The sequence below is a fragment of the Haliotis cracherodii genome, unplaced genomic scaffold, assembly GCF_022045235.1.
Source record: "Haliotis cracherodii isolate W230 unplaced genomic scaffold, xgHalCrac1.p SCAF_4, whole genome shotgun sequence".
Lineage (NCBI taxonomy): Eukaryota > Metazoa > Mollusca > Gastropoda > Lepetellida > Haliotidae > Haliotis > Haliotis cracherodii.
Window position 1 is genome coordinate 64,164,525 of NW_027266297.1, and position 17,627 is coordinate 64,182,151.

The 17,627-nt window shown below is 41.6% G+C and overlaps 1 protein-coding gene across 2 annotated transcripts in view; it reads right to left on the reverse strand.

The window, feature by feature from the left end:
- Positions 1-7,062, reverse strand: part of LOC139479042 (glutamate receptor ionotropic, NMDA 3A-like) — a 163,812-nt gene extending 156,750 nt beyond the window's left edge. For both annotated transcript variants that reach the window (XM_071261788.1, XM_071261787.1), the window contains exon 1: positions 5,716-7,062. In XM_071261788.1, the coding sequence (XP_071117889.1) occupies positions 5,716-6,087 (372 nt within the window). In that variant the 5' untranslated portion in view covers positions 6,088-7,062. The remainder of the gene's footprint in view (positions 1-5,715) is intronic.
- Positions 7,063-17,627: the final 10,565 nt, after the last annotated feature.

A 17,627-nucleotide genomic window follows, 5' to 3' on the forward strand; every position in this document is an offset into this window, starting at 1 on the left:
TCTAAACCACCTCACCCACTTATAAACAACCTCCAAATTTATAAACCACCTAACCCACTCATATACTACCTCACCCACCTATAAACCACCCCACCCACTCATATACCACCTCACCCACTTCTATATCACAAAGTTCACTCATATACCACCTCACCCACTTACATAAAACCTCCAAATTAATAAACCACCTCACCCACTCATATACTACCTCACCCACATACAAACCACCTCACCCACTCAAATATCACCTCCCCATTCATAAACCACCCGAATCATTTATATACCACCAGACTCACCTATATACCACCCGACCCACTAATATACCCCGACCCACTCCGCTACTCATATACAATATACCACATACCCCCTTCCATTCACATATACCACCTCACCCACCTTCCCCACCTGCGCATAACACTCTTCTGATGTCTTTACCTTGGCCAAGATACTCATCTGACTTCTGACATTACGTTGTGTATATGACCACGAATGAAAGGCTCTCAGGGATGTATGTCAGTCAATACGCGACACATCGCTGCCCACCTTTTGATGTGACGTGATTCATATCTGCTCTCAGTAAAACGATGTTATTAAATTGAATAGGCTATTAATTGTTTTATATGGTGTTTGTAAATCGTTTTTACAGAACAAAAAGAAAAAGCAGTGTAACATTGCTGCCAATTTTGTCAAATGTTCTACTGTGCTGGATAATCTATGACGACGCCCAATGGCCCAACAGTGAGATACATTTGATGGCATTAAGTGTCTCGCAAACAAGAAATAGACAACTACGCATTAGATGAAGCATCATCGCGTATGCAGGGTAGTATATCTTCATGCTTTTGGGATAAAAACCGGTACCCATTCGCCACTAAACATTCATGACGTCACAATCTCAATCTCTCTTACAACAAACTTAGCACACAATGTCTCTCGCTCATTTGTGTAATTTGATTGGACAGCTATTTTTAGCGTCATATACCTTTGTTTGACCTCAAAACGAAGCGGAGAATGCATTCATGGTATTATCATAATAGAATGGAGTAGAATAGACTGGAGCTATAATACAATGTATACTCAAGGTGGTAGATGAAGTAAACTGGTTGGGTAATTCGTAACATATCTGAGTACAATGGCTCTCTGCAGACTCAAATACTCGTTCTTTTGTAAAGCGCTAAATGAATGTTGTGAACATGGAATTCTCTTTAGAAATCATATGCTTCATGTGCTAGAGAGACTCTTTAGAAACAATACGCTTCATGTGCCAGAAATACACCTCAGAAACAATATGCTTCATGTTTTAGAAACACTCTTTAGAAACCATATGCTTCATGTGCCAGAAATATACCCCAGAAACAATATGCTTCATGTTTTAGAAACACTCTTTAGAAACCATATGCCTCATGTGTCAGAAATACACCTCAGAAACAATATGCTTCATGTTTTAGAAACACTCTTTAGAAACCATATGCTTCATGTGCTAGAGACACTCTTCAGAAATAATATGCTTCATGTTTTAGAAACACTCTTTGGACATCATATGCTTCATGTGCAAGAGAGACTCTTTAGAAACAATATGCTTCATGTGCTAGAGACACTCTTCAGAAACAATATGCTTCATGTTTTAGAAACACTCTTCAGAAACAATATGCTTCATGTTTTAGAAACACTCTTTGGAAATCAAATGCTTCATATGGTAGAGATACTCTTCAGAAATAATTTGCATCATGTGCTAGTGACACTCTTCAGAAACTGCTTCATGCGTTGATCGCTACACAAATTGTTTATTTTCTTAAAATGACCCAACCTTGTATGTAAGAGTGAAATTCCCTGATCATTGGTATCTAAACCACCTACATCAAACTGCATGTGTTTAGTGTATGTGCGATTATTTACTAACAATACATCTGCATGCTGTCGTTCCGTCTGTGTATAATTCCACCATCGGAAGCGTTGTATCGAGGTCAACAACACTAAGTTCGTTATACTAGCAGTCCTGGCATATATTCTTTTGAAACTGAAGACAGGAAACCCCCTCAAACCACCACGTACGTACATCTCTATGCCCCAAGATTTCCACGGCACTTTCTATGCATATTCTCAGTGTGACTGAACTTCAACTTGGCCTAATCCTCGTTCCTAAAATCATTTTCCCGGGGAAGCAATGTGCAAACACACTATTAGAGTCCTGCCATAGAGCTATTGCTTTACACTTGGGTGGAAGACTTATTTGCATTCTATTACAGAGACCTGTATAACCGGGTTGGTTTCAATTTAGCCATATTAGTATATTTGAATTTTGCATTTCTATTAACAGAATGTCGGTGACGTTTGGTGGTTTGCTTCAAATTGTTCTTGAATAATTCATCCCAGGCTAAATACGAGACATTGTTGTGGCTGTTTTGTTGTACATTGCTTAGTGGTGTTTGCATCGTTGTTGCTATAGTTTGAAGATATGTGACAAAGGGACGGTTTATTAGGCTTGGTTAAATATAAAACAGTGTTGTACGTTTCCGCATCATGATAAATGTTACTAAGTGTTTTATTATCATTGTTTTATGCATGGTTTAGGGTTTATGTGTTCCAGTTTATGTTTTATTATGAATAGTTTTAGTGTTCATATGCTTCAGTGTTATTTTATTAGGCATGGAGTTGGGTTTATACATTTCAGAGTGTTGATTAATCATAATGGTTAAGGGTTTATATGTTCAAGACTGTTGTTTTATTATGCATCGTTTAGGGTTTATATGTTACAGTTTGTTGTGTTATTCTGCATGGTTTAGAGTTCATATGCTCCAGAGTGTTGTTTTATTAGGCACGGTGTAGGGTTTATACGTCACAGAGTGTTGTTTTATTAGGCATGGTGTAGGGTTTATACGTCCCAGTGTTGTTTAATTATACATGGTTAAGGTTTTATATGTTCAAAAATGTTGTTTTATGATTAATATGGTACAGTGTGTTCTTTTGATATGTATGGTTTAGGGTTTATATGTTACAGCGTGTTGTTTTATTATGAATAGTTTATGTTCCAGATTATGGTTTTGTTATGCATAGTTTATATGTTACAGGGGGTTTCGTTAGTATGCATAGTTTACAGTTTATATGGTCGAGGGTGTTGTTTACTGGGCATGGTGTTGGGTTTATACGTTCCAGAGTTTTGTTTAATTATACAAGATATATGGCTTACATGTTCAAGAGTGTTGTATTAATGTGCCTGGTTCAGGGTTTGTGTAGCAGAATGTTTAAATTATATTTTGCCGAGTACGGTTTTATTTTCATGGTTTGTATGTTACAGTGAAGGGTTTTTTTTGCATGGTTTAGGGTTTATGTTACAGGGTATTGTATTATGCATGGTAAAGACTTCATATGTTCCAGTGTGTTATAATAACGTGCATGGTTCAGGGTTTGTGTAGCAGAATGATTTAATTATATTTTGCCGAGTACGGTTTTATTTTCATGGTTAATATGTTGCAGTGTGTGGGTTTTTTTGCATGGTTTAGGGTTTATGTTACAGAGTGTTGTATTACGCATGGTATAGACTTCATATGTTCCAAAGTGTTGTGCATGGTTTAGGGTTTATGTTACAGAGTGTTGTATTATGCATGGTATAGACTTCATATGTTCCAAAGTGTTGTGCATGGTTTAGGGTTTATGTTACAGAGTGTTGTATTATGCATGGTATAGACTTCATATGTTCCAGAGTGTTGTGCATGGTTTAGGGTTTATGTCACAGAGTGTTGTATTATGCATGGTATAGACTTCATATGTTCCAGAGTGTTGTGCATGGTTTAGGGTTTAAGTTACAGGGTGTTGTATTATGCATGGTATAGACTTCATATGTTCCAGTGTGTTGTGCATGGTTTAGGGTTTATGTTACAGAGTGTTGTATTACGCACGTTATAGACTTCATATGTTCCAGAGTGTTGCGCATGGTTTAGGGTTTATGTTACAGAGTGTTGTATGATGCATGGTATAGACTTCATATGTTCCAGAGTGTTGTTATAAGGTGCACGGTTCAGGGTTTGTGTACCAGCATGTTTGTATTTATGTTCTAGATTATGGTTTCGTTGTGCATGGTATATGGTATTTGTTGCAGTGTGTGGGGGTTTCTTTGCATGGTTTAAGGTTTATGTTACGGAGTGTTGGTTTATTATGCATGAGTTTATATGTTCCAGAGTGTTCATATATTGTTTATGGCTCAGAGCATATGTTACCTAGTGTAAAATCACCCATGGCAAACAATAAACGCATCTTTGATTAATTTGTTTCTACACATGTTAAGGTAAATATTATTAGTGTGTCTATATGCAGCATTGTAGAGTAAATGCAAGGATGTCAATCGGTATTTTGCAGTCAGCTTGGTGTAATGGATTTAATTGATGCAGTACCGTGGTTTTGTACAGTATTTGTGCATCGCCTGTGACGTGAAGCTGACTGTTGTCTACATAGTATAAAATGGAAACAGGCTTGACCTTGACCGTGGCCTTGATCAGACAGAGTCTGTGATAGCCATTGCTGAAGTGCAATCTAATTATCATCAGATAAATGTCATTGTTTTATTTAATGTAGCTGACACCCATTCTTGTCTTTCGTGCACGCGCCCTTAATTACGTTATATATAAATGAATTACATATGTTAGGAGAGCCTGGTATCATCCTGGCTGCAATTAGGATGTTTAATACACAAGCAAGTGGAGATGTAGTGTCAGGTTCGTGAAACTGGGTCATAACAATTCAAGTCATAATGACTGTGACCGCCATTAAAACATCAGACAAACATCAGGCCATCATTAGGCCAACTTCAGACAAAAATCAGGCCAGCATTAGGCTAACATCAGACAAACATCAGGCCAGCATTAGGCCAACATCAGACAAACATTAGGCCAACATCAGGCCATCATGAGTCCAACATCATACAAACATCAGCCCAGCATTAGGCCAACATCAGACAAACATCAGGCCATCATTAGGCCAACTTCAGACAAACATCAGGACATCATTAGGCCAACATCAGACCAGCATTAGGCCATCATTAGGCAAACATCAGACAAACATCAGGCCAGCATTAGGCTAACTTCAGACACACATCAGCCCAGCATTGGGCCAACATCAAACAAACATCAGCCCAGCATTAGGCCAACTTCAGACAAACATCAGGCCATCATTAGGCCAACATCAGACAAACATCTGGCCAGCATTAGGCAAACATCAGACCAGCATCAGGCCAGCATTAGGCCAACATCAGACAAACATCAGGTCAGCATTAAGCCAACATCAGACAAACATCAGGCCAGCATTAGGCCAACATCAGACAAACATCAGGTCAGCATTAAGCCAACATCAGACAAACATCAGGTCAGCATTAGGCCAACATCAGACAATCAGCAGGCCATCATCTGACAAACATCGGGCCAAAATCAGACAAACATCAGGCAAACACCAGGCCAACATCAGACAAACATCAGAAAAACATCATCACTTTAACAGGCTGTCCAGCATCAGTTCAACATCTGTTCAACATAGGTCAAACATTAGTCAAACAGTCTGTCAAACATCAGTCCAACATCAGTCCAGCGTTAACAGTTTAAGATGTGCCTTAAGTTTGAACGGTATTTCAATTATTTTAAGCGTGTAAGATCAAGTTGTTGAAAGATGTCATTAATCTAGATTCGAACCCAGGACCCTGTGAAATATGAAGGTAGTCATTGGTCTTACCTTGACGTGCTTTTCCCTCATATCCGTCATGTATCCCATGACGGGTATCCCCAAGTACTGTGCGATGTTATTAATGGAGTGTATTGTACTCGCATTGCCAAACACCAAGAACAAATGAATGCTTTTCTGTTCCAACATACTGCAGGTCAGGCTAATGGTGTCACGGAGACCCATCTGGGCGGTCACAGCGTCTCCGAATATGTGGATCTTTTGACTGGAGTTATTGAAGTCGTCGACGGCTGCATAAAACACCTTCTTGAAGTTGTCGTATTCAACCGTATCGAAGACGGCACCTATGTTGATAACTGGTTGCTGTGGCCCACTGAACGCTGAGGTGACCGACCAGATACTGCAGACTATGATCCAATGCATTGTCCTCCAAACCGATGGAAACACGTCAGCATAGCTTGTCTTGATTGCACGTTCCTCTTACACCCCACGGCGTGCCCCCTGGATGTCTACAACCGGGTGGACGACATGCAACTACTTCATTGTACAACTACACCGTCTATTCATGAGAAGGGCTGCTGCCTCAGAAGGGCATACATATTCAGCGATATGGAGCTATGACAATCACATCACGACAGCTCACAGTACACAAAACACGGGGTATTAAGCTGATAATCCGAAGGTAAATCTATCCATTGTAACTGCTCGCGTCCAGTTGCCATTTCATATACATGAAGCTGATAGTGGCAGATTGCAGAGATCTCTCCGCACTATCGCGCGGACAGCGGTATCGCTGCTTCAGAAATGTCAAGACTAACAAGACAGCCTTCAGCGTTCCCATTTCCAGAAAGAGCGGAGGCAATATCCTTCAGGAAATCTAGGCCATATCATTCCATCCTAGAGTGTGCTGAGATGTTGTGACACGCTCCCTTGGTAGAGGTTGTTTCCCTGGAGGAACGGCTTGTCCCTCTACTCCTCCGGGGCTTCTACGTCATCACCGTGGCGGCCGTCAGACCAACGGTTCCCCACCGACTCTCAGTGACTCCCCTGTACACCATTGAATGCATAATCGGGACACTTAGCTACAGTAGCCACACAGAGGTAAAACCTCCATCACACGCTCTTCCATTTACCCCTATCGAGCAGCCAATAAAATCGCTCCCCCGCACGTTCACCGCTGATCTTGTGAACAAATCCACACGTTAAGCTAGTTTTTCCATTGGCTCTAATTGCGATGTGTGACTATTCCGATCTTTTTTGTCATTCCGCACATCTCGCGGTAGTACGATGGCATCTCTGGTTTTAGGGCTGATCCGGTGTGTGTTGGAGTTAATTTAAGATGTCCAGTGGTATCGGTGGCTCACACAACGGGAACGGCAATCTATTACCCGCCGTCCCTCCGTCTGACTGGCTGCGGCAGTGGCTCCATCTAGCGCTGACAACGGAGCAACACTAGCGAGAACTCCCCGATCAGCGACCGCCGTTCTTCCTACTAGAAGGCAAATCAATGCTTTACTCCATAGCCATCGAGTGGGGGAGAGATAATCTCAAAACGCCTCACAATGACGTCCGCCCGAATCCGCCGCGGTTCATGGTAAGTCTATCCGCAGATACGAGGATGTTGCGCGAACTATTTAAACATTTAGTGCTTCTGTCTGTCACCAGCAAACTCCCGCCATCCACTGCAAAAGGGACCACGCATGGCACCCTGGGTAATCAGTTTAAAGGGACTCTGTTTGTAATATCAGTGGTGACCGGATAGCGCATCAGCTGGCGCATGCAGCACGTGTCAAGTGACAGGTGCTCTGTTGCCACCTGCGGATGAACTTGCACGATGCATGGTGAGAACCATTTAGAAGCACGATCACCGGAAGGTGATCGCCACGTCGATAAATTGACCCAACATATTTTTTCACACTTTTGAACACAGTACCTCAATATATTCCACTAATATAACACGCAATGTTAGCATAGTTGTAATATGTTCGACGTGTTTCATTAAAACTACAATTTTCATCATATGTGGCGTTTGTCAGTCGCATTAATCAAGGATGTAAAACAGTATAATTGCAGCGACTGACATGTATCATGTACACATCTTAGGTGGTCGTGATGCCGTCACGATAGTGATGAAGCTAACCCAGGAGTTATCTATATACATCCTACATAGTCTCCATCACTCAAACAGCTGATATTCTGTTTGTGTCGCTGTGAGGTAGGCATCAGCTGCGTTCACTTGGTTGTTGGTTCACCCCCGTGTACTTGTCACGCATGGATACCTCCCGGGCTATCGATCTGAATATCAGCAACCCTGTCAGAAATATGCGGCATAATAAACAATGGATTGTATGCTTGCCTAGGATAATGGTAATATATTGATAATTATGATATATTGATAATTGTCTTGACCAGTGGTAAGTGAAATGACATTGGCATTAATTTGTGTGTAATTTGATATTAGTAACCGAATTCCAAGCTGTATGAATAAACTAGTTGACGTGAATATTTTTTCATTGGAATCTCACATGGATATACTGTGATGTACTTTATTGTGTTTTGTGAATATCCCTCTGGCCGCGTCATACCAAAAACACGTTAAAAGATGGTACTTGTTGTTACCATGCCTGACGCTTGGCATTAAGGGGCTAAAACAAGGTTCGGGGTACACGTTGTTTGACTGGGGTATCCATGTTAAACTGCGACATTGTACGTCATGCTTCAAAGGCTAAGCAAATGCCTGGACTATTACAAACAGTGTGAGAGAGTGTGTGAGTATGGTTTTACGCCGCTTTTAGCAATATTCTAGGAATATCACGGCGGGGGACACCAGAAATGGGCTTCACACATTGTACCCATATCGGGAATCGAACCCGGGTCTTCAGCGTGACGAGCGAACGCTTTAACCACTAGGCTACCCGACCGCCCTAATACAAACAACCACACACCTATCGTTGTATGGGTGAACCCCATTTCACATAACCTCATTTGAACACGAAGGGGTATAAGTCCGTCTCAAATAAACGTTGATCCGGACATCCCTTAATCCGGACATCTCCTAATCCGGACGATATCAGAATTATATAGAAGCATCACGTTTGAGAATATATGGATTGGCAACACCTACCGCCAGGCGATGGGTACCCGGTAGTTCTTGTGTACAGAGACAGGTCATGATGTAACTGTGAAGAACCCTCGCCAAAACTCACCTTGTCTCTTCATATCGATTCACACCAGTTAGTTAGTTAGTTAGTTAGTTAGTTAGTTAGTTAGTTAGTGTCACATAAACAATTAGTATATAATATCTAGTTTACATAATTATCCCTCATATAGGAACGGAGTCCGTCCGCCCGTTCATCCGTCCGACCGAACGATTCTCAATGCGGACAAGTTTTCTCAAAACTATTTAAGTTGGAGACATGAAATTTTGCACACTGATGTTACTGGTCACGATTTTAAATGATTTACATTTAGGCCCTTGTTCCATGCTTTTCAACTTAGTTTGTTTGTTTTTGTTTTGTTGTTGTTGTTGTTGTTGTTGTTGTTGTTGTTGTTGTTGTTGTTGTTGTTTTGTTCTACACCGTCTTCAGCTATATTCCATTTGTATGGCGGCGGTCTGTAAATGACTGAGTCGGGACCAGACGGTCCAGTGACTGACATCATGAGCATAGATCTGGGCAATTCGGATACGACGACATGCAGCAACCACGTCTGACCACGTCTGACCACCAGATGTCGTTAGCCACCATTACAACAAGCATAGCTTTTTTCAACGTAGTGTACACTGCGTGAAATGGGGACAAGTTTTCCAATAAACTACTGAAGCTACACGAATGAAAGTTAGAAAGGTTATCTTTTAGATATTTGTCAAAACAGTTCGAAAGTTGGGTCCGTAAAATATGTTTTACGCTTGATCCATGTTTTTTACTAAGTGCATAATGTCCTCTAAGGGGACAAGTTTCCTGAGAAACTACATAAAAATGTGCATCCTTATACTAGTGTGGGGTGCTATATCGTGTATAGAAGCATGTGTCCAGACTAGTGTGGGGCGCTATATCGTGTATAGAAGCATGTGTCCAGACTAGTGTTGGGCACTATATCGTGTATAGAAGCATGTGTCAAGACTAGTGTGGGGCACAATATCGTGTATAGAAGCATGTGTCCAGACTAGTGTGGGGCACTATATCGTGTTTGAAGCATGTGTCCAGATTAGTGTGGGGCGCTATATCGTGTATAGAAGCAAGTGTCTAGGCTAGTGTGGGGCGCTATATCGTGTAAAGAAGCATGTGTCTAGGCTAGTGTGGGTGCTATACCGTGTATAGAAGTATGTGTCTAGGCTAGTGTGGGGCACTATATCGTGTATAGAAGCATGTGTCTAGGCTAGTGTGGGGCACTATATCGTGTATAGAAGTATGTGTCAAGGCTAGTGTGGGGCACTATATCGTGTATAGAAGCATGTGTCTAGGCTAGTGTGGGGCGCTATATCGTGTATAGAAGCATGTGTCAAGGCTAGTGTGGGGTGCTATATCGTGTATAGAAGCATGTGTCAAGGCTAGTGTGGGGTGCTATATCGTGTATAGAAGCATGTGTCCAGACTAGTGTGGGCGCTATATCGTGTATAGAAGCATGTGTCTAGACTAGTGTGGGGCGCTATATCGTGTATAGAAGCATGTGTCAAGACTAGTGTAGGGCGCTATATCGTGTATAGAAGCATGTGTCCAGACTAGTGTGGGTGCTATATCGTGTATAGAAGCATGTGTCCTGAATAGTGTGGGGCATTATATCGTGTATAGAAGCATGTGTCCAGACTAGTGTGGGGGCTATACCGTGTATAGAAGTATGTGTCTAGGCTAGTGTGGGGCACTATATCGTGTATAGAAGCATGTGTCTAGGCTAGTGTGGAGCACTATATCGGGTATAGAAGCATGTGTATAGGCTAGTGTGGGGTGCTACATCGTGTATGAAGCATGTGTCAAGGCTAGTGTGGGGCACTATATCGTGTATAGAAGCATGTGTCTAGGCTGGTGTGGGGCACTATATCGTGTATAGAAGCATGTGTCTAGGCTAGTGTGGAGCACTATATCGGGTATAGAAGCATGTGTATAGGCTAGTGTGGGGTGCTACATCGTGTATGAAGCATGTGTCAAGGCTAGTGTGGGGCACTATATCGTGTATAGAAGCATGTGTCCACACTTGCGCCGGGCGCTGTACCAGATAACAGAATCTCGGTACAGATCTCAACAAAGTGTACGTTACTTTTTTGACGAATCTGATTATTTTAGTGTGAATGAACTTATATCCATACATAGTGGCCATGTCACCAAACCTGGGTGATATTGACACGCATGACATTGAAGTGACAACTATACCATTTGAAATAAAACTATGACAGTGGAAATTGATGCTCACAGTTGTGTATGCAGAGTGATATTCAATCTGCCTGCGGAAGCGGCTGCCATCCACGGCTCAATTACTTTCTATAGTGGACATTAGCATAGGTTGTTTAGCTTTTATCTGCAGGGCATTCCATTACATAGCATGAGTGAAACTGACCGTTCGGAATAACAGCGTCCGGGATCTGTCGGCCATATTGACAGGCCAGCAGTGCACAAGTGCCAGGTCTCCGCCACATCATATAGGTGACTGCGACAAACCGTCTTGTCACTGATGCGTCAAATTAGGAATGTCATCCATTTGTCTACCATAAAACTTTTGAAAGCTTTAATTGGGCCTCATATCTTTACAATTACACCTTGTGCTCAAACCGCTATTGTTTAAGTAGTTGGTTGGTTGGTTTGTTGTTTAACGCCGCACTCACCAATATTCCAGCTATATGACGGCGGTCTGTAAATAATCGAGTCTGGACCAGACAATCCAGTGATTGACATCATGAGCATCGATCCACGCAATTGGGATCGATGACATACATCAACCAAGACAGCGAGCCTGACCACCCGATCCCGTTAGTCGCCTTTTACGACAAGCATAGTCGCCTTTTATGGCAAGCATTGAATGCTGAAGACCTATTCTACCCTGGATCTTCACGGGTCTATTGTTTAAGTAATGTGTTGACACACCCAAGCTTGACTTAAAGTCTCATCATCTTAGTATCTGTACATTCCTATGACATGAAATGGCCGACTCTTTGTCTCAACCGACCCGTGAAAATCCGGGTCAGAATAGATCTTCAGAAATCCATGCTTGTCGTAAGTGGCGACTATCCTTGTCGTAAGAGGCGACTAACGGGATCGGCTGGTCAGACTCGCACCAGACTTGGGTGCATATATGCATGTCATCTTATGCCAATTGCATGAATGGATGCTCATGATGTCAGTCACTGGATTGCCTGGTCCAGACTCGATTACTGACAGACCGCCGTCATTTAGATGGAATATTGCTGAGTGCGGCGTTAAACAACAAACAAATAAACAAACTGTGTCTAAACCACTGTCGTACAAGTAATACACACATACGACAAAGTGAACACCTTTCATCCAACGTACAAACATGACGGCATGTTATAGATGTTTTCGAGAACACCTAGTGTCATCGCTATTTGCTGGCAATTCATAATTCCATGCTCGTGATATTGTCGGAATTGTACAATCGACTTTTTGCAAAGAGCTCTTATGAATATGGAAATGGATTGTCACCTTTAATATACAAGCGCGGATACAGGGTATTTATTTGAATAAGGAGGGTGCACTTAATATACACGATTAATACAAATGGCGAAACATTTGATAGTTGTATATCATTTCTTTAAACGGGATCTGATATTTATACGTTTTCTCTTTATCTATCAATGTATAAATGTTTGGAATGCTTAAATAAGGCCCACCTGGGTATGAAGCCCATTTCTGGCGTCCCCCGTGGCGATATTGCTGGAATACAACCTCTGTCTCTGGGTCCGTATATGTTCTACTACATGTTATTGTGTATCTCTGGGTCTTAATCATTCGTTATTCTGACACACCGGAGCATGATACATTGTACACCTTATGCCCAAAGTATCACCACATTAGCATGATACATGCCGCGGCACACTATGTAAAAGTTGTGATCGTATGTTAAAACACCATGACAAGAAAGATATAGTATCCCCATGTGACTATTTTGAAATTCCCACGCCTCCTTTTTCACCAACAACAACTTGCGACAAAGAAACTACAAGAAGCCATTGACATCGGGATACACCAGCCAGCCATGAACCGTTACCAGGGAACTTATCTGCCTAGTGCTTGCGACTTACTGCTTTGATCTTTGTCAGTGTTATTATCTAGCAGGCTTCCATTTGCCTATTGCTATTTCCATTCTTTCACCTATCAGTGCTAATTACCCCCGACCTCCGTTTGGCCCAGTGTCCATTGCATATTACTTTTCTATGATACTTAAGTGCTGGCTTCCATACTATCAGCGCTAATTACTGTAAAGTGTTGGCGTCCATTGTCTATTGCTTATCACCTATAAGCGCAAGTTATTTGTTCGCTTCCCTTGTTAGTTTCCATCCCTGTTACTTTCCATCTTTTGTTATCTTATTAATTTTGTTGTCCTTACATGTGCATATATATATATACTCTCTGCCTCATGGGGGCGGTCGGGTAGCCTAGTGGTTAAAGCGTTAGCTCGTCACGCCGAAGACCCGGGTTCGATTCCAGACATGGGTACAATGTGTGAAGCCCATTTCTGATGTCCCCCGCCGTGATATTGCTGGAGGATTGCTAAAAGCTGCGTAAAACCATACTCACTCACTCACTCACTCACTCACTCACTCACTCACTCTACCTCATGGCATTCCTTCACCTGATGACGGAGTAAGCACGTTCCTCATAATAAAGAAGTTGACATCCATAATATTTCGTGCACATTTGAAACCCAAGAGAATGCCGGTTGTATATCGGCTAGATGATACATATATCATATAATTGGTAGGTTTCTCGACAGGAGACAGAGATGCAAATATCAATGGGCAAGTCGGGACTACTTTCAGTCCCTGTCATTCGGCGATCGGAATTAACCGTCGGAAATCTGGAGAAACTACTGGGATAATTGCTATCATTATCAAAAGAATAGTCTAATATACTCAAAATCAGTGACGTGGCTGGGGCATTATACACATTTTGGCAAATTTGGAGATATAAATTGAGAAACATTTTAGCGAGGACACTAGTCTAACCTAGCGGGATCAGTTCCGTATATGTGCCAATGTCGCTAATGTGCTCTACCGCTTGGTAGCTTTTCCCCAAAATAAAACAGTTGAATTTGCCCGAAATATGTCCGAAGTGTTACCTTGTTTCGTTTTGTCGCTGTGTGTTCATTTGACTGCTTTTCGTAACGTTATGACAGCTCAGGCTAAACAAACATGGCGTCTCACAGACTAGGGTTAGAGTAGCTTCCCTTTGATAAAGGGCAGTTACTCTAGCGGACAGACCGATGGATTGCCGTAAAGGCAAGTAGAGGACACAATTTGTGAAGGCAATTGTTGTTTTGCCTAATTGTAGTTACGAGACTCAAAAAGAAACAGGTTTCGTTTGGAACTATATTGACTGTTGTCACTGTCCGACTGACACATCACTTACCTTCTGACGAAATATATATTAATGCGCACATTCCAGCAATGTTTAGGTAATGTTTGTGAGAGATGGGAAGAGATTTTTCGAGCGTAGATGAAGAATGATATTGTATGATAAAGAGGTTATCATGCGTGTGTGTTTGAGGATGGTAAATATCTGTATTTAAAATAAACACTATGTATTTGCTCGTCAAGGCTCGCTAAATACAACGTTTATTCCTAATACAGGATATTTACCATCCGCAAACACACTCTCGTGATAATCGCTATGTCTCTGCACTTTCACCGCCCTTCGGTAACAACGTCTTAAGGATATACATGTCAACAAGCACGCATGACACCTCACAGGCACTAAAACAATACCATCATGAATGTGAACTCCCCTATGCTCCATTCAGCACACACGTCACACACACACACACACACACACACACACACACACACACACACACACACACACACACACACACACACAACACACACACAACACACACACAACACACACACACACACATAAACCGTCAACGCCAGAGAATAACCAACCTCGGTTGTCACAGCAACAGATTCCAATGAGCGTAAAAGGCAAAATAGCGATGAAACTTATATGAATGGCGCAGTGAAAATCAGTGATGATACCAGGTGCTCGCTAAAAGGGTAAGCATGTCCTGCTCGACTGGTAGAACCCGTCACTCACACAATTCGCATAAAAAAGTAAGTGTTTGTTTATTGCCTGACGCCGTACAGCAGCTCTGTGATGTGCCGGCGGCCTGTAAACAAACCAGACAATCAAGTGATGGAAAATCTAGTGACACGATAGCGCACTAACTGATAAATACGTCATAAGTTTGCATAAGCATAGACCAGTGGACCTGTTTAGTATCAATGGTTATTACAGTGGCCCTGTTTAGTATCAATGGTTTCTGCAGTGGACCTGTTTAGTATCAATGGTTTCTGCAGTGGACCTGTTTATTATAAATGGTTTCTGCAGTGGCCCTGTTTAGTATCAATGGTTTCTGCCGTGGGCATGTTTAGTATCAATGGTTTCTACAGTGAACCTGTTTAGTATCAATGGTTTCTGCAGTGGAACTGTTTAGTATCAATGGTTTCTGCAGTGGACCTGTTTAGTATCAATGGTTTCTGCAGTGGAACTGTTTAGTATCAATGGTTTCTGCAGTGGGCATGTTTAGTATCAATGGTTTCTACAGTGAACCTGTTTAGTATCAATGGTTTCTGCAGTGGAACTGTTTAGTATCAATGGTTTCTACAGTGAACCTGTTTAGTATCAATGGTTTCTACAGTGAACCTGTTTAGTATCAATGGTTTCTGCAGTGGACCTGTTTATTATAAATGGTTTCTGCAGTGGACCTGTTTAGTATCAATGGTTTCTGCAGTGGGCATGTTTAGTATCAATGGTTTCTGCAGTGGAACTGTTTAGTATCAATGGTTTCTGCAGTGGAACTGTTTAGTATCAATGGTTTCTGCAGTGGGCATGTTTAGTATCAATGTTTTCTGCAGTGGAACTGTTTAGTATCAATGGTTTCTGCAGTGGACCTGTTTATTGTAAATGGTTTCTGCAGTGGACCTGTTTAGTATCAATGGTTTCTGCAGTGGGCATGTTTAGTATCAATGGTTTCTGCAGTGGACCTGTTTAGTATCAATGGTTTCTGCAGTGGAACTGTTTAGTATCAATGGTTTCTGCAGTGGGCATGTTTAGTATCAATGTTTTCTGCAGTGGAACTGTTTAGTATCAATGGTTTCTGCAGTGGAACTGTTTAGTATCAATGGTTTCTGCAGTGGAACTGTTTAGTATCAATGGTTTCTACAGTGGACCTGTTCATGTATTAATGATGTCTAAAGTGGACCTGTTCATGTATTAATGGTTTCTACAGAGGACCTGTTTTGTATCAATGGTTTCTACAGTGGACCTGTTAAGGTATAAATGGTTTCTACGGTGGACCTGTTTAGGAATCAATGTTTTTTACAGTGAACCTCTAAGCTATCAATGGTTTCTACAGTGGACCTGTTCAAGTATAAATGGTTTCTACATTGGACCTGTTCAGTATCAATTGTTTCTACAATGGACCTGTTTAGTATCAATGGTTTCTACAATGGACCTACTCAGTATCAATGGATTTTTTAGGGGACCTTCTTAAGTATCAATGGTTTCTACAGTGGACCTGTTCAAGTATTAATGGTTTCTGCAGTGGACCTGTTCAAGTATTATTGATTTCTATAGTATAACAGATTCAAAGTACCAGTTGTCCCTCAAGTTTGCTTTGTTCCAAGTCTTAATAGGTCCATGCCATGATATAACTGGAATACTGTTCAAAGCGTCGTTAAACCCAACTCACTCACTCACTTGGTCCAGCGCACAACTTCACACGTGCCACCCTGAGATCCTCTTGATACAAGACACCCATTTTCCGCAATGTGAGCTGGATAATCGATTTAAAAGTGATCCAAAAAAGCACAAATTTGAACAAATATAATGTGTAATTATCAAGAAAATAAAACCTTTAAGTAGCACCCTCTATAGCGTTAATTCCTATCGACCCACCGAACCGAAGACTCTCTTCTCTAGTCGTAGGGCCGCATATTGAAATACAACACGGAGCTGTAGGGGAACAGATCATTCAACACCATGGCTATAACTCATCAGCTGGCGACGTCAGTTTTCTTTGAGTCCAAGTAATATGACAAAGAGACTATTTCGGCGAAGGAATCCTTCCAGGCTAAGTAGCTTTACCTTGCGACGTTCGAAAGGGGCTGACTTGTGCGATTTGTTCCTCGGCTCAAAAACTAGTTCTTTTATGCAAGAAATCACCACTGAGATGAGATGTTTGCACTCCATTCGGGTGACTTTTAATACGAGGATTGTTCATAGCCCTTCAAGTGAAATATTCCCCAACTGCTCCTGTGGATATTCGAAGCGGGCATATAATCGTTAACGCGACCACTGCTTGATGATTTATGTCAGATCAATAGTCATAGGAGTGAGTGAGGTATAATTATTACTCACGGCAGTATTCCGGCCCTATTATGAATAGAACAGTTCACGTTTTATATCATATAAATATCCCGTCAAGTAAGAGTGGTAAAATAACCCGTTTTATATCACTTCAAGGATTGTACTGTCAAACAACAATAAATTAAGGGTATAAATTGCCAGCTTCCACAGTAAGACCACTTTGTGAACACGGGGACAGTGTTGTGGGCCTATGACCTTTTTACTGAATATAATTGTCTGTCTGTCTGTCTGTCTGTATATTTATTGCAAAATGGTAAGTGAGGCGGATCCGGCGAACCAAGAACTCTAGTTATTATTTCAACAGTAGTCTCCCTTTGCTGTATAAACAAGCATCTTCACGAGGCAAGGGCTTTAACTGACTGCAAA